Genomic DNA, 24203 nt, shown 5'->3' with positions numbered 1-24203 from the left:
ATTTGCCAATTGATTTAGCAGGAAGACCCTCCAAATTTATTTATTAAATATAAACGCAAAAAGTTTGATGCATGCTTAAGCTTTCCTTTCTTTAGTGTGTGTGAGAGAGACAGAAAGAGAGAAAGAGAGGTTTTGCTGCAGCTTCGTTTAGTAGAGATTTTGGAAAACAATGGATTGTAGTCCAAACAAAGACTTGTCATTTTCTTCCCCAAGTCCAAAGTTCTTTATTTTCTTGTACGGATAAAAATAGGAGCACAGGAGATGGTGGAGAACTTTACAACGTAAGCTGATTTTATTGCTGGAAAAAGCAAAAAAACGTACAAGGAGAATAATGAATAGTAATCCTACCAGATTGTTAGGAACAAATTCCAATACTCAGATTTGTGCTTCACTTCCTTGTAACTTTCTTCTTCCCTTTTTTTTTTTTTTTTTTTTGTGAATTCCTTATTGTGCATTAATTAATTTTTACCATGTGGAGTTGTCTTTTGTAGTGTCAGACCCATATATATAACTGAAATCTACAATCAAAATTTCCAATCTCATCCTCCTAAGTTTTTCCTAATTATAATTGCAAGCTTTATGAATTCTGCTTTTTAACGAGTTTTAAGGTTAGAAGTAGATGAAGCAAAAGCTAGCTATTGAAGTACTTAATACTAATCAACCACCTCTCTTGTGTCTGTGTCAGCAAAAGCACCATTCCTGTTGAATTTATAAAATTTACTTTTTATTGCCAGTTTGATAGGATATCAGTAGGTAACATGACTCTATATAATAGTGAGTCCTATTACCTAAAGTTAATATCAGTAAGTACCCGAGTCTAACTCTAACTTCCCAAGTCTTGGATTTGATTTGTGCCTTCCTCAAATCTTGAAAAGAGATAAAAAAAAATAATAATAATAATAAATAAATAAATAAATAAAGGTGTGGATAGACCTGGAGATGAAATGATGATCACAAGTTAAACATGCATTCATAAACAGTACTTAGTACTTTTTTTTTTTGGTGATTGCTTAGTACTTTTACTATTATCATTATGTTTGAGCAGGAAATCACTTGCATGCATAATGAATTCACAGTTGTAGTAAAAACATAAAATGGCTTTTATGTAATTCTGTGGAGGGGGATCTAACTGACCGAACATTGCCCCCCAATGATGAGGAAATTGATTGTTTTTTGTTTGGCCATGATGTAATATGTAAAAATTTCTGGATTCAAGGAAAGCTAAATAGGACATATTTTTAGCGTCAGAATCAAAACAGGGTTTGAAATGACAAAGAAATTAAAGGGACTTAGACAATGTGCCTTTTCTGAGCCTAGTTTGTCCAAAATTATAGTGACTAAAGTCACTTCAATATTTAACCTCTGGCATAAGAAAAGAAAATGAACCACCAGATTTTCCATTTCTTTAATTACAAACTAGTATAATTTTTTATTGTGTTGGTTGATTAACCTTCAAACTCCTAAAGAACGTCAATTTTGCACTCAATTTTCTCTTACTTAATATAACGCCAATAATGTTAGATTTTATCTTCTTATATAACCCAAATACTAATATAGTCACTACAAAAAGCCACTTTCACCAATTCATTAGTCTGAAAAATATTTCCAAGACATATTTTGAAACACAACAAATAAAATGCATGAAAAGTGAAGAATAAATTAGAAAAAGACATGGAAAAGAAACAGAGCACTCCACTTATAGATAACTCTGCTAGAAATTCAGTACTTCACTGCACTCCACCATGCTTAACCATCAGCTATTTAGTATACTATAATCAGAGCAATATCAGCTATAAAGGTAAGAAATAATCATAGAGTTCATGCAATATTTAATAATACTTTTTAAGTGTAAACTTTTTTTTTTTTTTTTTTATCAGTACAATAAATTTTTTTTCCCCTCTATTTTGATGTTTTAAATTATGACTTTTCAATTTTAGGTGTGAGTAGCTTAGCTAAACTTACTTTTAATTGTAAACTATTTATCACTGCCTCGAAATGGAAGTTCACGAGTCTATAATCCTAACATCTTTCAAATAAAACTAATTATTTTTATCAGGCCAAACAATTAAAAATTTTAGTTCATAAACATGTTTGGCAACACAAAAAAGTAAACAATCATTTTACTAAAAATGGAATTCAATATGTTAGAAATGTTGAAGTGTGAAGACACGTGGATAGAGGTTCAATCAGTGGTGACCCCCGTGTGTATAGGAAAGGGAGGGAATTATGATAGACGAGAGCACCCTACTGGACGTCAATCAGGTGCTTTTCTTTCTTTCTCTTTCTCTCTCTATCGCTCTGTGTGTGTCTGTCTGAAGAATCTAGCAAGAATTTGAAATAAAATTGAAAGTGGGATACAGATTTTGCTTTTGCATGGGAAGAGAGAGAGAGAAAGAGTAAAGAAAAGCTAAAGTTGGAGGCAAACCAGGGCCCTCACGTCAATCCTTTAACATCACATTAGTCTAATAATCCATGCACGACTACTACTAATATCTAACATGTATGCTGCTACATATTCTTTCCGTCCCAGGCCCGCATGCTTCCTTTGTCTATGTATAAATATATATATATATATATATGTGTGTGTGTGTGTGTGTGTGTACCTTTCACGCTTACTTCTCTCTTTAATCTGCAAGTAACCAAATCAAACAGGGAAAGAAAAAAGATTGAATGATGGAAAACAAAAGAGTGAAGCCACAGCCTAAGAAGAACTTGTGGAAACCAGAGGAGGATTTGATTCTCAAGAACTATGTGGAAACTCATGGTGAAGGCAACTGGGCAACTGTATCCAAGCAATCAGGTTAAAATTCTGTCAACTTCTTTTAGGTGTTGTTTGGTAACTCGTTCATCTTTTATTTTCCCTGACCTCATTGTGTGTAATTTGTTTACTACATATATTTGTTAATATTAGTTAGTGGCAATTAGAGTTAGGAATCCCAAAGAAACATAGATTTGAAAGAAAAAAGAAACATAAATAAACACAACATCAAAAACCATTTTGAACCGTTGTTAAGTTTGTAGTTAGTGGAGATGCTTGAACGCTAACATTTAAAGGAAGCAAAACACAAACAGTTAAGTAAAAAAAAGCAAAAATTGAAAAATAAGAAAACAACACCATACCAATGGGAGGGGTCAGTTCATTTTCTCATTATCATATATACCAGTGTATAATGAGATTGTCTTCTTTCGTACATGTGTTTTTGTGTGGCAGGTCTAATGAGGGGTGGGAAAAGCTGTAGATTAAGATGGAAAAATTACCTGAGACCGAACATAAAACGTGGAGGGATGTCCCAAGAGGAAGAGGACCTTATTATCCGAATGCATAAGCTTCTTGGGAACCGGTCAGTGTCACAATCATTCTCTGAAACACTCAGGAAATTCTCTTACTCCATTATTACTGTCTACTCTGTGTCCACGGCCATGTGTGTATATATATATATATATATATGCAAGCTTATACCCCTTCCAAGGCAAAGCATTTCAGCTGATCACCCTTTCATAATCACTTGGTTTTTGACTTTGTAAAAGAGAAAAATCTATGAAGAAAGACAACAGTTTTCTCTCTTTATAATATAAAAAAATAATAATAATAAAATTTGAAATAAATTTATCATTTTTTATTTGAGTAAGAAAACGTTTCTTTCTTTCATGTAGATGGTCACTAATTGCTGGGCGGCTTCCAGGTCGAACGGACAATGAAGTGAAAAACTACTGGAATACCCATTTGAACAAGAGCTGCCCTCGGGCCAAAAGAAGACCCATCGAATCAAACCAACACCAAAACAACACTATCACTACTGAAGATGAAGAAGACACCAGTACCATCAAGAAGAAGAACAACAACAAAATCCGCCGACTATGTAATCCTTCTCCTTCCATTAACAGAGAAACCCAGGAAGATCCCAGTAAGAGAAAAGAAGAACAAGAAGAAGAAGTTGAGGGAGGAACAAGAAGAGAAGAAGAAAGCTTCAGTTTTGTTACAAACAATCCATGGATTCCGGATGACAAAGAAATTAGCTTTAACTACAACATAGAATCTCCAATAATAATGCCTGCAAACAATGCCACATTTGTCTTGGATGATGAGCCTTTCATAGCCTACATGGATTCCTTCCTTTTGTTTGAAGCATTTGGATGGAGTGGTAGTGGAGAAGATTGCTATGCAGAATCGACGTTGGGAATGGAGTCAATCATACCATGATAAAAACCCTCTTTACCCCACAAAAGTTTTCACCATATGGAGATGGAAGGCCCCTATCATCCTTGCTTTTTTGTCGTTTTTCTCTGCGGCTAAAACATTGAAGAGGAAACACCTCGTGCTATTTTCCCTTTTTTTTTTTTTTTTCCGCACTATGATAATTATCTTTTTATTGCGAGCAGGTAATTGGCCACAAAAAGTACTTATTATTATTTTATTGATTGCCTTGGCCTTTTTTGAAAGCAGCAACTGTGCAACTGCATACCTCGCTGCAAAATCAAAATCAAACAGTAACCCAGTTCCATCACAATGAGCGTTAAAGGAAAACGTTCCCAAAATACGACAAAGCACTTACTAGAAGTTTGTGATTTGTCGTGAATAGATCTCATAACACGTGAACCCCAACTAAAGGATCACCTCAATATTGCCCTGCAGAACGGCTGCAAAATCAGGCAAGAAGTAATGTAGGCTGATACTCTTTGTGGCTCGAAGCGAGAAATGTGTTACAATTAGCACATGAAATTTAATCAGCAGCAAAACGTTGATTGGACATAACCAACCTTGCATTATTACCAACGCGACAAACTCACCCTTCTCATTCTTTAGAAAACTACAACAAAACAGGAAAGGGGAGACGAAGAGGGTCCCAGCGAAGAGCGCCTGGAAGACAAGTCATCTCACCAACAACCTGAATCATCACCCAAATTTGGGGCCTACCGTAAAAATGCCAATAGCACAAAAATAGACTCATCGTGCTACGTGATGGTGATGCATGTGACTGTACATATCATAAGGAGGAAAAAAAAAAAAATGATTTGATTCACATTATTGATTGGCAAGTAACAGTACTACAAAATAGTAAAATTGTGTCTCCATAGAGAGGTTAGAAAATTAAATGCGAGATAATTCCTGGAATAGGTGCCCCATATTTACAATACATCATCTTCTTGAGCATATAATAGCAAGCTGCCATCATCTTTGGGTAATGAGGGTGGAGTTCCAGGTGGAATACAAGCTGCACCATTCTCACCAGCACATATGCAAAGAGCCTCTGCATCCCTCAAAATTGTATCAAGGTCAATTTGACCGCTTAATTCGTTAATGAACTTCAAGAGAGTGTCGAAATCCATCTGCTCCCCCATAATCTTACTTCGGTACCGCTTCAAGATTGCAACACATACATACAGGTGTAGGTGTTCAGACCTATAATGCGTCCACAGTACTTCCCACAACCGCATTGTTTTCTCGTATTCGAATTCCCTAGAAAATGAAAAATGAAAATCCATCAGCAAAAATTTCAAGTAACTGCAAATTAGAGACGAGTTCATACATATTATTATGTTAATACCGAAAATGTATCATGAACAACAGGAGAAAGACATAAAGATGGCCAAAACTAGAATTTGAGATGAATAAAAGAAGCGGCTATAATAGACCATGTATGATAAACTGTTAAATGAATAAAAGATACAACAAAGTTATAATCTGTGAAAATTAAATGTCTGTAAAGAAATAAATGATATTATCTATAATAAACTGTTAGGCCACTAAGACTTTCAGGCATTAATAGAACCCGTGAACCAACGAAGATTATAAAACACTAAACATACTAACAATGTTAGCAACATGCAAGAACACTTTAGGACCTATGATTTTCAGTTCTGTTTCCTTCTCCTGGGTCTTCCAGGCAAGGAGAAAAAACTAAAGGTTCAATTACTACTGGTCATTGATCCTATACATTATGCATGCTTGTGAGCTATATATTTCCTATCTCCTGGGTCTTCCAGGCAAGGAGAAAAAACTAAAGGTTCAATTACTACTGGTCATTGACCCTATACATTATGCATGCTTGTGAGCTATATATTTCCTATCTCAGATTTCCAGCTTAAACATTTAGCATATCAACTCAACCAAAATACAATTATTAAAATGATACAAACAATAATCTGAACAAACTTTCTGTTATAAAAAAGAGATGAGAGTCTGAAAAGACATAAAAACTTGCGAGGTTAAACAAACTTGCTTATATGGTTCATTAGCATCAAGGACAGGAAGTGACTTAGGCTTTGAAATTATTTAAGATAATCAGTATGGTAACCACCATATTCATATGCATGAATTTTTGCATATCAATTTCTTAGCAAATAAAAATAATAATAATAAATAAATAAATAACATTATTTTGCTAAAAAAAAAATTTTGTTGTTCATAAAAAGGGAGCCTCATTTATCTTTTCGATATCTGTGGCTTATAGCCCCTCTGGAAAAAAGGAAGTAGGGAAAAGCCATATCCACATTCTTTATATTAACTTCTGCAAAATATCCACTTGAACAATTCAATCCTGTGGTCATCTAAAATTTTAAAAAATAAATTATGAATGTATGGAAACTAGCAGAACAGTACCATATCAACAATCAAAAAACTAAAATACTCGAGAGATGGATTATAACATTGCCCAACTTCCACGAAATATTAACATGTGCTATTTGCATTAATTTGGTTTTATTAAAAATGAAATTATTACAATTTTCCAAATTGATTTTGCCACAGCAATAATTTTAAGAGTGATAAAAGGGAACAAAAATCATTCCCTGAACCAATAAAATGTAAATTTGAAGTAGCATGGGGGTTGTGTTCATGATAAGCTTAGCCAAGGCATGTTAAAGAGTCAAATAGTTTCATTTTGTAAAAAAATTTAAGATTTACCAAAATCCCTATAAAATTTTGGAAGATGCTTTTGCAAAAATAGGCTTGCATGTGTAACCACCTAAAAGAATAGAAAAAATGAACGGGGAACTTACTAATACAACCAGAAGATCCCTGAAAATTAAAACAATCGGGACATAACTAAACTGTTTGGTCACATAACACAAAAACAGTTTTATGTTTTTAGAAACTAAAAATTATTTTAAAAAATTTAATTATGCCAACAAGTTTTACATACATAAAGAATGCCCTTACAGCAAGAAGAAATCTCCATGAAGCATCATCAAAAAAGCATGTATCCTAATAGAATGGACTATTAACATACAGAAATAATCACCTATAGAATCAAGGAGCCACACCTTTTAAATTGTATTAGAACCCAGCGGAAACAAAAGAAGTAATTCAAGCAATCATGCTGCTTGAAGTAATTATGCAATGGGCTATCCAACAACTCCACCAACTGCCAAAGCAACAATTAGAAATAATTAAGCCTGGAACAAAAAATTTACTGTTGTTCCCTAGCAAAGCAATTAGTAAGATACAGCCTTATGCTTCTCAACTATCATAATTGTGGCTTATATGCTCCAACTATAAAAGAGATTAAATGCGAATTTTAGCTTATAGTATTAATATCCTGTTTGGACCCAAAAAAAAAAAAAAGAAAAAGAAGAAGCAAAACATAGTTCAGACTAGCAGTAGAAGGGAGAGAGGGAGGGAGACCTTAGTTATTGCAAAAAGTTGAGAGTGCATGCCATTCTGGTCACGGTTAAAATTGGGTCCAAGGCGTTCCATCAGTGAAACAAAACACCAAAAGGATTCAGATTCATCCTCCGTTACAAATAATATTGGGGACAGAAGATCACTCATGCCCTGTTGAGCATACAATTACATATTAGGCTAGCACATTGATTGCAACATCAACAACAGAACCCAAAAAGAATAAAAATATATATATTTATTCAGATCTGCCATATCTACCCTGGAACATATGGTCAAGCTGAGGAATCATAGCATCTATTTGCAGAATCCATATTCAGTAAAATCAGTTAGGGTCAAACTTATTTATGGTCACCAACAAATAAATCAAACCTGCTGAAAAATTATGACAGTGAGTTCTAAACTACCTTGATGGATGTTCAAGGCAATTTTACTCCATACAGTCCAACCTTTGTGTGTTACTCCAACTTCATGTTCCAAATTGCATTAAATAGTTCAATATAAAGGTTTATTTACTCCAACTTCACGTTCCAAATTGCATTAAATAGTTCAATATAAAGGTTTATTTACTCCAAATTCACGTTCCAAATTGCATTAAATAGTTCAATATAAAGGTTTATAGAGCAGACGTCCGTCATATGTTCACATAGTGTTTCTAAACAACCTATACATTTTACCTTACATGCATCCAGTATAATCTAACGATCATTTTAGTAAATATGGGAGGAAATCTAAATAGCACAAAAATTGGAAATTAAATCAATCCACATGCTTGTGTTTCCAAGATCCTTAATTTGAATATTAAATCCTTCCAGAATGTTTAAATCTCTAAGTAAATCAAATCAGTTACCGAAGCCAAAATTGACCATTTCACATAAATGTAAACCAAGTTTATACATCCAGCTGAAGATCTAGCAGAATTTGCTGAACACGAGAAGTAATTACCTGACAGTAACCAAGATCAAAGTTATAAAATGAGTATGTCAATAGAATATCGCGTAAGATATTCACATTTGGATTATCATCCCCATCATAGAAGGAAATTGATCTATCAGTCCTTACCTGGAAAAAGAATAAATAGTTCAACCTTAAAATGACATTGCAAAACTAAGTTAAGAAAATCTAAGGAACAACCATTGCTACTTTTTGTACACACCACATCTTTATCGATAAGGCCTTTTCTCTCTCTGAATTTTGTAAATCTTTTTGCCTGTTCTGAAGATATACTCTGTAAACACAAAATAATATACATATCAACAAATTAGATAGAGCGACATAGTATCTGGTTTAGAAACTAAATAACATATAATATTTTCATGTTGTGATAAAAAAAGGGGAGCTTCAACAAATAGACATATATAAAATTTAGCTTCAATGAGGAAGATTGATAAAGGAAAACACACAAGAAGAATTATCACAAACCTGCCATTGGTTCTTTATAGTCTCATACTCTGATTTTTTAACAGACCTAAGATATTCCCTCTCAGCATATGTTGAATCATAAGCATGGTATCCTAACAAGAATGGCCAGACCTACATTCATCGTTAAGAGCGTTAACAATGTCAACACTCGAGCAATAAGTAGTAAGCTCAAAATTTCAAATAGACAGAGAGAAACCTCTGCGCGTAAACTGTGCTCAACTCCTCCATAAAATATTCTCTTTCTTAAAGCTTTTGAATCCATGACACGCCCTTCAGAGTCCAAGAAATTGACCCACTGAAAAAATGAATGAAACAATATTTATCATGTCTGGTAGCACATTTTTATGAAAGAAACAAATACAAACTTCAGGAAAAGCATAAATCTGTCAAAAATGCAATTGAACGTGGTCAAGTTTTCAAAGCACAAGTTGTTATAGAGACATTTTTAACATATGTATCATCAAAATGTAAATAAACCACTTCAGCAAAAGCAAGTCTTTACCTCTTCATAACCCAAAGGTGGCTGTCGTGGCTTTCCCCATACTAACTGAAATGGAGAAACGACAGTGATCATAATGGATGTTGAAAAATCAAAAATAAAAAATAAAAAATAAAAAAAACAAAATCTACAAAAGATGCCCTTAAATAATATCCTAAAAGACTGGTTTATCTCCACATCCTCTAAAGCTGGTTCAAATTAACATACAAACAGCTATACATCCCCTTGTCCAGCCATGATAATGTCAAGTATCACCATACACACTACAATAACTACATGTTAAGCATGTTAAATTACCATCAAACCTAAAAGTTAATATTGTTAGAAGTAGGAACAAGTCCAACTATCAATCTAATAAAAATTTAACAGTTCCCCTTGTGTATAGGCCTGTTCAATAACAGGACATAAAATAGACCTTATGTGTGCAGAATAACAAATTAACAGAAATGGGGTGACCATCAATGTATTAACCAGATAAACAAACAGAATTCTATGCTATGTTCATTACCAGTAATTACAAAAACTTGAGTTATTAGGAAGTGATCCCAAAGGAATCATCCATAGAAACTGATATTGCATGCTGAGGAATCAAATATTCTGTTGTTTGCATTGTAACATCCAAAATATTTTTATTTATTAAGTGGAAGAAAATAATCAAAATATTTCAGAATGTTTCTGTAACTAAGCTGATGAAATGAAGGACACATTGAAATGAAATTTTAAACCTCATATTGTGATACTTCTAAAATTATCATAGGTAGGTTGGCGAAGGAAGAAAACATTAAAAATCCGTATGTCAATCAATATAAGTCCGATGCCAAAAATAGAAACACCTTTCCAAGGATCGAATTAATAATTTGGATTTTAAATTATGAAACTTCAAATGCTCTTATCAGATTGATGCGATTAATTCACCAGTCCATCAAGCACATCAAAAGACTAATAAAATGCAAATCTCTGAACTTGTAGCCATGTTGCAACTGGGCAACTAAATTTTAACTTTAGCCTTAACTCAAAAGCCATAAAAATTTTAGCTAACCTACATGCAGCACTAAGGCTGGGTTGGCACCAAGGTCCTGTTTAGGATTAATTTTAATTCTGCTTTGTTACAACTTCTGCTTCTTCAGAGTAGGAGAAGCTATAATTCACTTGCTTTGGTTTTAAGCTCTTCTAAGGCCTAAAGCTTTTCTAACTGTCAAAACATTCTCAAAAGCCAGATGTAGCATTTCGGAAGTCATGCCAAAAAGGGCTAAATTCCAGAACCAGGTAAACAGGTAATGTAAATTAATCCTGTACAAAATTCTCTAGGAACATCAAATATGATGCTTATGAACTATTTTGTCCTCTCTTACTGGTCTTGTGATCAAGATAGCTTGTGGCCATACTTAGGCAAATGAAATGACTAAACCACAATATAACCAGTTCAGAGTATGCAACGCAAGAACAAAATCTACATCTCTCATAAACAGCCATGGAATATCTGTAATGGATTACAAAAGCATTTGTCCTGACAGTAGTGGAATAAGAGAACAAAACCAAAAACAAACTTTAACACAAGACTCCCTTCAATACCTCCTTACAATTGATTAGCTCAAAAGTTCCCACATTGGTGGTGGCTTCTTCGCCAAGATTGTGTTTCATTAGTGAAATTGTCTGTTTGACAAGGATACTCTACATAAATTTTCCACTGATGCAACAGAATAAGTGTGGTAGAAAGTCAAAGCTTTAATTATAAACCTTGCATATACTAACAATTAAAAGTTTAATATCCACAAATCCTAGGTGACAAGGTCAAAAACATTACAGCTTGTTGGGAAGTTTCCAACAGACATGATGTTTTTTCACTTACCTTGTGTTTTTTCATTGTACATGATGACCTTAATGATTTCAAAGAAGAAAGACAGAAACATTATTATCCCAGAAGTATACATCAAATAAGATATTAACTTGCCATAAACTTTCTGTTACAGAATTAATGAAACCTTACTGATGTCAAAATTTGATTGTTGAGATTACTAAAATACCTTCTAAGGATGAACATGTGTTTAAATTTCAACTTTTATACCATCATTTGAGCTAAACTGATTTCAACTCTTTAACTATGAATTATTTACCAGCTAATTTAAAACATATCATAATCTATGGTGGAAATAACTAATTAAAGGTAGGTAATAGCTTATTAATGCAGCATTACAATTTTTTAGATTTATATTTAATGAATATTAGTGCTGGCAAATGTAATCCAATTAGAACAGTAATAATAATGTATACTATTTTACCTTCAATCCCGAGTGATAATTTATATTCCATTAGCACCGAGGGATGCTAGTGGAGTTCTAAAACTAGACCAAGTACATATTAAGCCCAAGGATGAACTAAAATATGGTGCATTAATACAACAGCAGATCACATGCACATGCTATGTTTTGAGCAAGAGAAGTGGACAAGGGGAGAAGAAAAAAAGTGAGGATGAGTAAAGGAAACAAGCAATGACAAACATAATGCAGACTTTATGACTTGGACAGCCTAATTTGTAATTTCAGGAAAAAGGTGAGCTGGAAAGTATTAATCTTGTTCAGAGACCAACTTAGTTCTTCCATAATCTTGAGGATCATTTAAGATTAACAACATTGTTCAATAATTATTGGTAAAATGCAAATGTTAACTGATGAAATGGAAGAGTATTTATCTTCAGAATCATTTGTCAACAAAAGGTGAGTTGGAAAGTATTAATCTTGTTCAGAGACCAACCTAGCTATTCCATAATCTTCAGGATCATTTAAGATTAACAACATTGTTCAATAGTTATTTGTAAAATGCAAATATTAACTGATGAGATAGAAGAGTACCTCCAGGGGATCTGCAGCTACAGGAGCTGCATGAGTTTCATCATTAATCTTTTCTTTGATATTGGATGCCTTTTGTGGGTAATCAACATGAGAATCATTATTGCTTCTCCTCTCAATAGAATTAAATCCATTATTATGATTATCACGAAAAAGTTGTGAAGTTGTATCCCGAGCAAATTTGGTCACAAGAGAGAATTTTTCCAGTACTTGAATTGAGAGAGCAGGATCATGGAACTTTTGCTTTTGCCTCCCATTGAACTGAGAGACGCTTAAACTTCCATCATGAACACCCCCCCTGGAACTCTCTTGCTTTCCATCTGCAGATGACTCAGCAATGGAGGATAGTGATGATTCACTTGCAACAGAGACAGCCCTAGGCAGCTCCAAAGATGACAGTGTTTTCTGTAAAAGCCAATAAATCATGAGGAAAACTTTGCGGATTCCATGATGATGATATAATTGAGAAACCAAAGATGAAAAAAAAATATAGAAAAAGAGGAAACAGTTCAACCAAAAAAAAATATTGCTTAAATGGGCAGGACCCTACAATGAAGCAAACAAGCAAGATGGAACATATTGTGTGAATCTCCACTTAATGTCATGCAATATGTTATAGAAGTAAGACACCGTATTTTCCTCTTAAGTTCATTTATTTTTTTATCAGCATAATAGGGAAATAAATCCTCCAACTTTAGATGCCGCTAATATGTTGCAAACGAAAATCATGCATCAAATAATGGCAGATATCAAGCAAAAACCAACTCAAAATTAGTATTAGACGATGGCACATGCTATTACTTGCACCCAAAGTAGAGCCTTTTATTTATGTTGTAGTGGAGACAATTTAGTAAGAGAGTGATTGGTAGTAAATTGGCATTAATAATATGCAATGAAAAATAGTTATTGTAGTTTTCATACAATTTGAGCATAGGTATCGGGGATATTTCATTTAATCTGAATTTCATCTAAATGAACAAGTTTCCTTTATGCAGTAGTGTAAATAAAGCATACCTGAAGTTGATTTTCCAAATCATTCACAAGAAATACATTTGCATCATCTGCTGACCTGGAAATTTTTAAAAAATAAAAAACTAAGATACTTGGTAGACAATATACACACCTGCACTTGTAACACTACATAAACCCAAATAGGACAGGATCGTAAAAAATTCCTTAACATGCAAAACGTTCCCAATTAAATACTTTTATATGATAATACTTCTAGATGGAGGAAAGACCCCAAAGTAATTTGGAAACAAAAGATACACCAGAGAGGAAAAATCATCAGGACCAGTACCAGAGGTTGATATTTATCCATTATAGGCACACTTTTTTACATTAAAACATTCTCTCTCTCTCTCTCTCTCTCTCTCTCTCTCTCACACACACACACACATACAAACACGCATGCATGCATGGGCACAAAGAACAACTACTTTTGGATTGAAGTTTCACATTAACGTTATGGCGCCAAAATATATATATATATATATATATAATTTCAACATATGGACTTTTATCTGTTATTAAGTGATAAATGAAGAAAGGATTAAGAAGAAGACCCTATTACAGTACAGGACCTACAAGAGTACAGTAAGACATATTCCTTTCCATCACTTGCAAAAGTTCCCTAACCCTAGGAAAACACAAGAAAATGTAATCCATACAAATTTCAAAATTTTCGACAACTAACCATATAATATATTCAAGTTTCTGAAGTTATTAAATGGAAATAGTTACAAGGAAATATATCAGAAAACCTACTTCAAAGCAAGACAAACTTGTTAATTCCATATTGTTTAAACAAAATTTCAAGATCATTCTTATAAACTTTAACCAGTATTCAAGAGTGCTAGCTTTATCGTTTACATTCTACAACCAATGATTTTAATAACACCAACTCCAAGACTTCAAGATATCAATACATAAATTTTCCACGCAAAGCATAAAATAGAAAACTAAGATCATAGAGCTGCCAAAACCAGAGAAGAAAAACAAATATAAATAGCAAAACCAACCTCACAAGAAAAACATGTTGCTTTATTGTAGCAAGGAACTCTTTGACTCCTCCATTATAGAAATAAAGAGGAGGAAATGCAAGTCCTGCAAAATGCGTAACCAATGGTTACTCCTGTTCTTAAACTACAAATAAGAAAAGATAAGAAATGGACAAAATAGAAGTTTTAGTTTGTATTTGAATGGGGGAAAAGAAGTGATTTCTATATGTGCCTTGTACAAAATTCACATGAGTGTGCTGGCTACAAAATTCTTTTCATTAATTGATTGAAAGTTTCAAACTCATACACATTTGAGGAGAAAATTAATGTACAGTGACCTAAAAGACGTTTTGACATTAGAAACTTTTGCATTTTCTAGTCAGAAACATTTAAGCATTTTTCCGTCTCTAGTCACTTTTTTGGGGCACCATTGCCTAAGGGAAACGATGACAGGTTTGTCTAGTACAAGAGCAATGATTGAAAATTTTATAGCAGCCACCTCCAAATGCTGAAGGTTATGACCATATCCATTTCCCTACCACAAAGAACCCATATTAAGAGGAAAGAACACTAGAATGCCGTTTCCAAAATCTAGTTAACTCATCTAAATCTACAAAAATAAAATAAAATCCTCTTAAGCATTATAACATAATACATGTTGGTTTCGTCTATCTGATAGATTAACAATTTTGGAGAATGTTCACAACATAGTTAATAAACTACTCAAATATGGGGAACAGCCAGAAAGCTACTTATAACTTGACATAGAAATTTGATAATATTTTAAGTCAGTTTGTCCATCAAGCTTAAGGGATATCACTGTCGTCTACAATTAATTAGACTTAATCACACATTAAAAGATACCATTGAAGCCTAAATCCCCTACATGATTTCTCATATGCCAAAAACAAACATTAGAGTCTCAACCATTCAACTCTCTGCGAATAAGTCTCACACAATGTTTATTACAATTATTCTGGACATTACAGCTCTGCTAAAGTTCAAAATACATCCTACCGAACAAACATAGCCCTTTGAAAATTATATGCTAAAACACGACCATACCTGACGACAAGACCACAATAATGTACTGCCACCCGAGTGCTGGACTGTGCCTACGAATGGACCGCACATCCGTAAAAGGAACTGCCCTTATAGTGTAAAGACTCCTATCTACAAAAAAAACCACAAAAATAACAAACTCTGCAATAAATTCAAAAAAATTCACTACATTCAAATACTGAGGCTATATAGTACCTTTCTCAGAAAGCCTGGCGTTAGAGTTTCGCCCTTTGTAAGGAATCCATGTCTGCAATTAGAAAGAACCAAACAGTTCCACAATGATACAAGCAAAAAAGAAACACATCAAAATATGGAAAAAGAAAAAAAATAAAAAAATCAAAACGGCAAATCATAAAAACACGAACACCATTAAGTAATACCATGAATAGAGAAGGGCCTTGCTTGTATAACTTCAATCTTCCACTAATCCTTTCGGAGGCAAACTGAGTGGGATGAATTGTGACATTGTCCTTCACGTAAACCAACTCAGCACCATCGGTCTCGCTGGAGGTGCTCTGTCTTCCACTATCGCTTCGCATCATGCTCGCCGAACCCTAAATAAATAAATTAAATCGAAAAGATAAAACATAAAAATAAAAACCTAATCCATTTTCAATCAACCAAATTCAACCGCAAAGCAAAATGCAATCAGATATTGCTTCCGACTCTTTCCGATTAAAAAGATCCAAGAAATGCTTACTTGTTGCTGCGACGCAGCGTAATCGGCATCGTCGGAGAGATCGTGTAGGTCTAGTTCTTGCATCGCTGAAGATTTGCAGAGAGAGAAGACAGAGACTGTGAGAGAGAGAGAGAGGACTCCTTTTTATTTATTCTTTTTTCTTTTTTCTTTTTTCTGTTTTTTTGTTTTTTGCTTCGAGACGAAGAAAATGGAGGGATGTGACGGAGATTGTTGTGGAAATAATGATCGATGACGTGGCGATCCGCGTAGGAGGCTCGGATCGTTGTTTTGGTCTCTTATCGTGCGCTACTGCGGGGCCTAAATGGATCTCAACCGTCCAAGTTGTGAATCTATAAAACTGTACGTTTGAAAGTCAACGTTATCGTTATAATCAATGCAGGTGATCATCCCTCAGAAATCTTTCATTTGCTTCCTTAAGTATAGGTACTTTGGTCTTTCCGTGTCATGCTAACTTCGTTTAATGAACCGAAAGGAGAAAAACGGTTAAAGCATTTTTACTTTTACACCCTTCATGTTTTCCTCAATTCCTCTCCTACATAATTATTGGATAACAAAATATTAGTAATCAAATTTTAAATTATTGATATATTTGAATTTTGTAATGTATTATAATTAGTTTTCCTTTCAATAAAATCAAATTCCATAAAATGGATGTTATCTTTTCATACGGTGTCATTTCTCATGATTAATGACCATTTCATATCTCAGGTGATTTTAAAAAAATATATATATATTATATGATAATTTAATTGATTGTTTAAAAAAATTCATTTAATTATATTATAAATTTTTTGGATAAATTGTGAAAAGGGAATTTTATTACCATTTGAGAGTTATTATCAAGTTATTATCAATGGTTATTACCAACTAAACTATTGTAAAGAACTATATTGCAGATATTTAATATAAAAAGAGTTAAAACATTATTAAATACATTAAATTATTATTTGAGATTTAAATAATGAATTTTATTATGCTCGTCACAAAGAATGACAAATAGCTAAGGGTGTAGATAAAATTGATCCAAACGACTAATCCAGTATAATTTGTTCAATTATTTGACCCCTAATTGAATTGGGTCGATTGTTAAAAATAAAAACCGACTATTAGATCAATTTTGGAATTAAAAAACCAATATAAATTAACCAAACCAGCCATATTATATAAAATACTTAAACATATATTTTTAATGGGAGATTGTTTTTCTTGGTAAACTCACTGGTTTGTTGTGGTTTTTTCAACTAAAAAAATAAGATAATTAATGCTACGTTTACATTTTTATTAGGATATTTGGATTGATTTTTCATCAGAATATTTTTTTAGAGATGTATTTGGAGTCTTATATTAATTAATGAAATACAAAAATCTTAGAAGAATAAAATAAATCTTATTAAGATTTATATAGACTTTAAAAATATCTTTAAATCTCAAAACTTTAAAAAAGTTGAAGGCCTAATAAAAAATATCTTAATATGAGAAATTATAATTAAAATTAAATTTGAATCATTTTCTTATATGCAGGGCTGGCCTAAGATTTTGGGGGCCTTAGGTCAACTTTATATGTTAGCTTTCCTATAAACAAAAACAATAATTGTATTAAATGAAAATGATTCAAAATTACACGTTGCAATATTCTAACACTTTTACAAGTTCCTTTAAAATTTTTAGATGCAAAATCAGTAATTAAACTACTATAATTTTATTTGATTTTTAATAGTTAACATCAATATAATATTTCAATTTAAAAAAATTATTTTAAATATTTTTGTAAAAAATTAAAAAAGCACTTAAATATTAGACGTTCTGACCAAATAGGTGGCCTTGTGCCATTGCACACTAAGTCTATGGTAAAGGTTGGCCTGTATATATGAGACAAATAATTTTAGAAGAATGTATTTAATTTTTATTTTAAAAGAGTTTTGTAGATATTTTTAAATGATAGATTTTTGCAAGATTTTATGGACTTTAGTAAAGTTTTTTTTTTTTTTTTTTTGGGTAAAAGTGGGGATTGAAACAAAAAAGAAGGCTTGTACAATAGCAAAAGCCTAGATTCGGGAGGATTCTTCATGTACACTCTCCCAAGCCCTACAAAAAGCAAAGATAGAAGGTGAGAGCCAATTCGGGTCGATAGGCCTGTATACTTCTTGGTTCGCTGACCATTGACAAATATAATGGGCTAGCATATTTGATTTCCTAAGGGCCCAGCTGAAGAACCAGTGGATGAAATTAGAACTGAGTAAAAAGATATCTTTGAAGATAGGTTACGAAGCCTAGTGAAGAGATTAATTGTTTTTGTGTTTAAGGGCTTGGATTACTGACAGTGCATCCAATTCCAGAATAACTGATAGGTTCAGAATTTCAAAGCAATGAAAAGGAAGAGATTAGAAAAGGAAGGAACTCCCCTGTTTCGGTTATAGAAGAACAGAGCAATATTCTAGAGAGAGAGACTAGAGAGAGAAAGTTAGAGAGAAGGTTAATAAACTTTATCTGATGGCATATTTCATTCCTACAGTAAAATATATATACCCCTACATAACAAGAATCAAGAAATGGCTTCCAAAATATTCGGCCCCACTACTACCACTAACTGCCCCTACCCGCAATACGGCCATGCCTACAACTGAAATAACAACTAAACAAAGTAACAATAATATCTTAACTAATTTTATTCTACCCACTACTAAAGATAATAGCACCAGTATTAGACCCATTCCTAACAGCCCCACAATCCCACTAATTGGCCACGTAAGACCTGCATGGGCCATGCAACCAATGTGACCCAACATTCTCCCCCCCTTAAGACTCCTTGTCCTCAAGGAGGAAATCTGGATAGGTCCGCGCAAACCGCCATGCATTTTCCCACGTAGCATCTTCCTCAGGCAGCCCTTGCCACTTGATTGGCACTTCTATTTTTGGCTGATAACGACCCTTTTGTGTCACTCGGCGGTCAAGGACAGCTTCTGGCCGAGGCAAAATCGTAGCTTCATCCGAAATTGGCGGCAGTTGCTGTGAAACCACTGGCAATTTCCCCATGTGTTTGCGTAAGAGACTCACATGAAATACATTGTGAAGTTTCGACCCTGGTGGCAACGCCAACTTGTAAGCTACGGTACCCACACGCTCCAGCACCTCATAAGGCCCGTAAAAACGTGGGGCAAGCTTGAGTGATGCTCGAAAAGCTACCGAGGTCTGCCGATACGGTTGGAGCTTAAGATACACGAAATCCCCCACTGCAAAAGCTACCTCACGACGGTGCCGATCAGCAAAAATCTTCATCCGAGACTGAGCTTACAGAAGGTTGGCACGAAGAAGACGCAACACCTTATCACGGTCTTGAAGATAGGAATCTACTGCATCAACACATGATGATCTGGGAACATAGGAAAGCAGAGTTGGTGGGGACCTGCCATACACAACCTCAAAGGGAGTCATTTGAGTTGAAGAATGCTTGGATGTGTTGTAGCTGTATTCAACCCACGACAACCATTCCTTCCAACGCCTCGGCTGATGACCAGTGAAGCAACGCAAGTACTGTTCCAAGGTACGGTTAACCACCTCGGTTTGGCCATCCGTCTGAGGATGGTAACTAGAACTCATACAAAGCTTGGTACCGTGCAACTGAAAAAGTGCCCTCCAAAAGGAACTGATAAAAACTTTATCTCGGTCACAGATGATGGAAGTGGGCATGCCATGGAGTCGGACTATGTTACTAACAAAAGCCTTAGCCACGATCGCAACTGTGAATGGATGAGTTAGAGGAACAAAATGGCCATACTTAGACAACCGGTCCACCACCACCATGATAATTGAATATCCATTTGAAGGAGGCAACCCCTCTATAAAATCCATCGAGATATCGGACCAAATAAGATAAGGAATGGGCAAAGGTTGGAGTAACCCCACCGGTGTCTGGTGATCTGCCTTGCACTATTGACAAACATCGCATTGGTGAACAAAGTCCTTGACAGTTTGGTGCATACCAGGCCATCTAAAATCGTTGCGTAAACGTGATAAGGTCTTCTGGAACCCGAAATGTCCTCCCGTTGGAGATGAGTGGCACTCAGCTATAATGGTTGGCAACAAGGTAGATGATAGACTAAGTGAGACTTTACCATGCTCAAACCAGATGCCATCCCGTTGTGTTTGGTGCGGAGCAGAACCAAAGTTCATGTAGTATGGATCATGGGCACACTCGGACTGCAGATGGCTCCACCAATCCGCTTGTGGCGTGGAAATTGAAATGAAATTGAGCTCAACTCGAGAGAGGGCATCGGCGGCTTGGTTTTCATTCCCACGTTTGTATTCAATGTGGTAATCATACCCAAGTAGTTTTGGTAACCAACGTGCTTGAGAAGGTGTTGTTATGCGCTGCTCCAACAAATATTTCAAACTTTGTTGATCTGTGCGGACTGTAAAAGAATTCCTAAGCAGGTATGGTCGCCATTTGCGTACCGATTTAACCACCGCTAGCATCTCCTTTTCATATGCTAAGAGGAAAAGTGTCGAGCCTTGCAATGCTTAACTGAAATAAGCAAAGGGCCGTCCATTTTGGGACAGCACCGCACCAATTCCAATTCCACTAGCATCACACTCAATAACAAAAGGCTGTGAAAAATCTGGAAGTGCCAGAACAGGGGCTGTGGTTAGTGCCGTCTTCAGCTGTTGGAAAGCAACGTCGCACTCTTGAGTCCAATGAAATCCTTCCTTGCTGAGTAATTTAGTGAGAGGCGCTGCAATGCCTCCGAAGTGTTTAATGAACTTCCGATAATATCTGGCTAAACCCAGAAATCCACGAACCTCCCGGATGGTCGACGGGGTTGGCCATTCTCGAACGTTTTGCACCTTGACAGGGTCAGCACTTACTCCTGCTGAAGAAATTATGTGGCCCAGATATTCAACAGTAGTCACCCCAAAAACACATTTTGACTCCTTTGCAAACAAGTGATTAGCGGCAAGAATGGAGAGAACTGTATGGAGATGGATCAGATGTTCCTCCCAACTTTTAGAAAAAACCAAAATGTCATCAAAGAATATCAGAATGAATTTCCATAGGTAAGGTCGGAAGATGTCGTTCATCAAGCTTTGAAACGTGGCTGGTGCATTGGTGAGGCCAAAAGACATTACGACAAACTCGTAGTGGCCTTCATGAGTCCAAAACGCCATCTTGGGAATGTCGGCTTCGTGTACGCGAATCTGATGGTACCCGGATCGTAAATCCAATTTTGAAAAAAATTGGGCACCGTGGAGCTCATCCAGTAACTCGTCAATCACGGGTATGGGATATTTATCTTTACTAGTGATACTGTTAAGTGCTCGGTAATCCACGCAAAACCGCCACTCCCCACTTGCTTTCTTAACTAATAACACCGGTGAAGAGAACGGACTGTGGCTGGGACGTATGAGTCCTGTTTGGAGAAGTTCACGAACAATTTTCTCTATTTCGGCCTTTTGATAGTGTGGGTAACGGTAGGGACGCACATTCACAGGAGGATTATTCGCCATAAGTTGAATTCGGTGGTCATGGGATCTCTGTGGTGGAAGAGTCGTAGGATTTTGGAAGACTACTGGAAATTTGGAGAGGAGTCTATCTAATTCTGGTGGGTGGGTTGAGATTTTTTTGGTGGCTGACGTGGCAACCAGCTGGAGGAAGAATCCTGTACCCAATCCTACTGACCCGTGGGAGCTTTGGCATTCCTTCTGAGAAAGGACTTCTAGTCCTTGTTGGACTCCTTGAAAAGTATGAATGATCCCATCTTGTTTGAATGTCATAGTGAGGCGGGCATAATCGGTTTCGATCGGTCCAAGTGTATCAAGCCATTCGACACCCAGAACTATCGGACAAGCCGCCACAGGAAGCACGTAATAATCTGCAGTCACGGGACACCCCTGAATTTTCATGGTGAGTGCATGGCAGAGACCAGCACATTCAATTCTCTCTTTGTTGGCTACCATAACATGAAACTTCTTGCTTTTCTCAACAGGTAAGCCATATTTGGTGACCACTGCTTGATCGATGAAATTATGGGTACTCCCACCATCGATGAGTACTATTAAATCCTTGTTCTGCAACTGTCCAATAACCAGAATTGTTTACGGATGATTCGTACCTGCTATGGCATGGAACGAGATTTCGGGTGTAGTTCCTTCGGGCTCCTCTGTTGCCATGTCTTCTAGATTTCCTTCAGTGGTCTCAACATCATCGCCTATCATGAAGAGCTGAGGTTGGGCACAACGATGGCCAGAAACAAATTTTTCATCACTGTAATAACACAAGCCTTTTTCAGGTCGTTCACGAGCTTCTTGTGGGGTTATACGTCGGAGAGTAGTGGGAGTGATGTTGGGTGTGGATTTCTGAGAAGGTGGAGGTCCAAGTAATCCCTGTGTGGAATTTCCCTGTGTTCAAGTTGAAGGCGTTGGTGAACGATGGAATTGTGGAAGTTTCCTTTGCAACAGATTTCGTTCCTCAATTAGGCGAGCCACCCCTATGGCTTCGGTCAAAGTTGGTGGATGTTTGATTTTAACATCTAAGCGACTGTCATCTCTTAAGCCTGCAATAAAACACCCAATTAAAAATGATTCCGGCAATCTGTCAATTCGGTGGGATAATTTCTCAAAGTTCTGCTGGTAAGCCTCTACTGTGGTGGTCTGTCGTAGACGAGTCAAAGCTTCGGAAGGATCTTCGAATTCAGTTGGTCCGAAGCGTAGGAGAATGGCTTTTGTAAACTCTTTCCAAGATATTGGCCCACGAAATTTCATGAACCACCTATGCCATTGGAGGGCCAATCCCTCCAAATGGAATGATGCCAACGTAACTTGTTGGTTAGCAGGAACTCCCTGGAACTCAAAATATTGTTCTGCTTTGTACACCCATCCCTGCGGGTCCTCTCCATCAAATTTCGGGAAGAAAAGTTTCAGTTGATGGTGGTTGGGTTCGTTGGCTGTGTTTGAGGATTCTCTAAGAGAAAATGGATTGATATCCTGAGAGGGTTGGAATGATTTAGTAGACACCCAAAGAGATTGAAGTTCTGACAAAACCATCTACAATGTTGCAGTGACTTGCTCGAACTGTGTATTCACTTGGTGGATACTAGTCTCATGTCTTGCCAGGGCCTCGTTTACCTCATTTCGAAATTCAGCATTAGTCTTGCCCCGGGTATCCATTTGAACCTGGCTCTGATACCAATTGATAGGTTCAGAATTTCAAAGCAATGAAAAGGAAGAGATAGAAAAGGAAGGAACTCCCCTGTTTCGGTTATAGAAGAACAGAGCAATATTTTAGAGAGAGAAAGTTAGAGAGAAGGTTAATAAACTTTATCTGATGGCATATTTCATTCATATGGTACAATATATATACCCCTACATAACAAGAATCAAGAAATGGCTTCCAAAATATTCGGCCCCACTACTACCACTAACCGCCCCTACCCGCAATACGGCCATGCCTACAACTGAAATAACAACTAAACAAAATAACAATAAGATATTAACTAATTTTATTCTACCCACTACTAAAGATAATAGCACCAGTATTAGACCCATTCTTAACAGCCCCACAATCCCACTAATTGGCCACGTAAGACCTGCATGGGCCATGCAACCAATGTGACCCAACAATAACATTGGGCCAATCAAAACCCTTTGCAATTTGCATAGCCTTTAAGATTGCATCCAATTCAGCTATTTCAGATATGTTCACAGTTGATTTGAAGGTCTGAATATGAAGGATCCTTCCCTATTCGTCCTGTACGATCATAGCAAGATGATTTCTTGTTTCACGCACAGCTGCATCAGAGTTCATTTTCACTATACCTCTCCAGTAAAGTTTACAAAGATTATGAAAGACTTTTATATATTTTATTTTCATAAACTTTGTCGGACTTTACGGAGTTTATAAAATTATAAAAGATTTTTATAAACTTTTATCCATATTTTAAAAGGCACTCTAGACTTAGCCATAGCTTGCCTAGGCTCCAAACTTAAAAAAAAAAAAAAACATCCGACTTTAAGACAAAGCTTGGAAAAAAAAAATAATAATAAACTCTATGTTGACGGC

General features: G+C 35.6%; 3 protein-coding genes across 5 annotated transcripts; 1 reads left to right on the top strand and 2 right to left on the bottom strand.

The window, feature by feature from the left end:
• The first annotated feature begins 1813 nt into the window (after positions 1-1813).
• LOC107404750 (transcription factor MYB82) lies at positions 1814-5135 on the top strand. Its single transcript, XM_016011744.4, has 3 exons — positions 1814-2800; positions 3212-3341; positions 3655-5135. The coding sequence occupies exons 1-3, from the start codon at positions 2671-2673 to the stop codon at positions 4199-4201; spliced, it is 807 nt and encodes a 268-aa protein (XP_015867230.1). The 5' UTR covers positions 1814-2670; the 3' UTR covers positions 4202-5135.
• On the bottom strand, positions 4996-16327 carry LOC107404749 (uncharacterized). 3 transcript variants are annotated; one of them, XR_007241394.2, is made up of 16 exons: positions 16151-16327; positions 15831-16004; positions 15646-15697; positions 15454-15561; positions 14410-14494; positions 13403-13457; positions 12392-12793; positions 9546-9590; positions 9240-9338; positions 9044-9154; positions 8778-8849; positions 8567-8683; positions 7625-7774; positions 7264-7364; positions 6420-6509; positions 5411-5458 (listed from the first exon to the last, which is right to left on the bottom strand). XR_007241394.2 is itself a non-coding variant. In XM_016011740.4 (15 exons), the coding sequence occupies exons 1-15, from the start codon at positions 16211-16213 to the stop codon at positions 5128-5130; spliced, it is 1965 nt and encodes a 654-aa protein (XP_015867226.1). In that variant the 5' UTR covers positions 16214-16327; the 3' UTR covers positions 4996-5127. The 3 variants fall into 3 exon arrangements, 2 of the variants coding, with proteins under 2 accessions (XP_015867226.1, XP_015867228.1); XM_016011740.4 differs by lacking the exon at positions 6420-6509 and having other exon boundaries at positions 4996-5458; XM_016011742.4 differs by lacking the exon at positions 6420-6509 and having other exon boundaries at positions 5322-5458; positions 7242-7364.
• A 4341-nt stretch (positions 16328-20668) lies between these two features.
• Positions 20669-23188, bottom strand: LOC107404744 (uncharacterized). The gene is made up of 3 exons (XM_048467257.2): positions 22631-23188; positions 22258-22543; positions 20669-22197 (listed from the first exon to the last, which is right to left on the bottom strand). The coding sequence occupies exons 1-3, from the start codon at positions 23186-23188 to the stop codon at positions 20669-20671; spliced, it is 2373 nt and encodes a 790-aa protein (XP_048323214.2).
• Between the last annotated feature and the right edge of the window lie 1015 nt (positions 23189-24203).

This window comes from Ziziphus jujuba, chromosome 1 (assembly GCF_031755915.1).
Source record: "Ziziphus jujuba cultivar Dongzao chromosome 1, ASM3175591v1".
Taxonomy (NCBI): Eukaryota; Viridiplantae; Streptophyta; class Magnoliopsida; order Rosales; family Rhamnaceae; genus Ziziphus; species Ziziphus jujuba.
This window is presented reverse-complemented; position numbering and strand designations above follow the sequence as displayed.

What these genes read in the sequence shown, in the direction of transcription:
- LOC107404750 (XM_016011744.4), top strand. Translation starts at nt 2,671, where the DNA reads ATGATGGAAAACAAAAGAGTGAAGCCACAGCCTAAGAAGAACTTGTGG. An exon ending in AACTGTATCCAAGCAATCAG is followed by an intron (nt 2,801 to 3,211) that starts GTTAAAATTCTG and finishes TTTGTGTGGCAG; the next exon opens with GTCTAATGAGGGGTGGGAAA. An exon ending in CATAAGCTTCTTGGGAACCG is followed by an intron (nt 3,342 to 3,654) that starts GTCAGTGTCACA and finishes TCTTTCATGTAG; the next exon opens with ATGGTCACTAATTGCTGGGC.
- LOC107404749 (XM_016011740.4), bottom strand. Translation starts at nt 16,213, where the DNA reads ATGCAAGAACTAGACCTACACGATCTCTCCGACGATGCCGATTACGCT. An exon ending in AGCACAGTTTACGCGCAGAG is followed by an intron (nt 9,155 to 9,239) that starts GTTTCTCTCTGT and finishes CGATGAATGTAG; the next exon opens with GTCTGGCCATTCTTGTTAGG. An exon ending in TTGATCTTGGTTACTGTCAG is followed by an intron (nt 7,775 to 8,566) that starts GTAATTACTTCT and finishes TATGCTCAACAG; the next exon opens with GGCATGAGTGATCTTCTGTC.
- LOC107404744 (XM_048467257.2), bottom strand. Translation starts at nt 23,188, where the DNA reads ATGGTTTTGTCAGAACTTCAATCTCTTTGGGTGTCTACTAAATCATTC. An exon ending in CTTTGACCGAAGCCATAGGG is followed by an intron (nt 22,544 to 22,630) that starts GTGGCTCGCCTA and finishes ACTTGAACACAG; the next exon opens with GGAAATTCCACACAGGGATT. An exon ending in CTCGTTCCATGCCATAGCAG is followed by an intron (nt 22,198 to 22,257) that starts GTACGAATCATC and finishes AGGATTTAATAG; the next exon opens with TACTCATCGATGGTGGGAGT.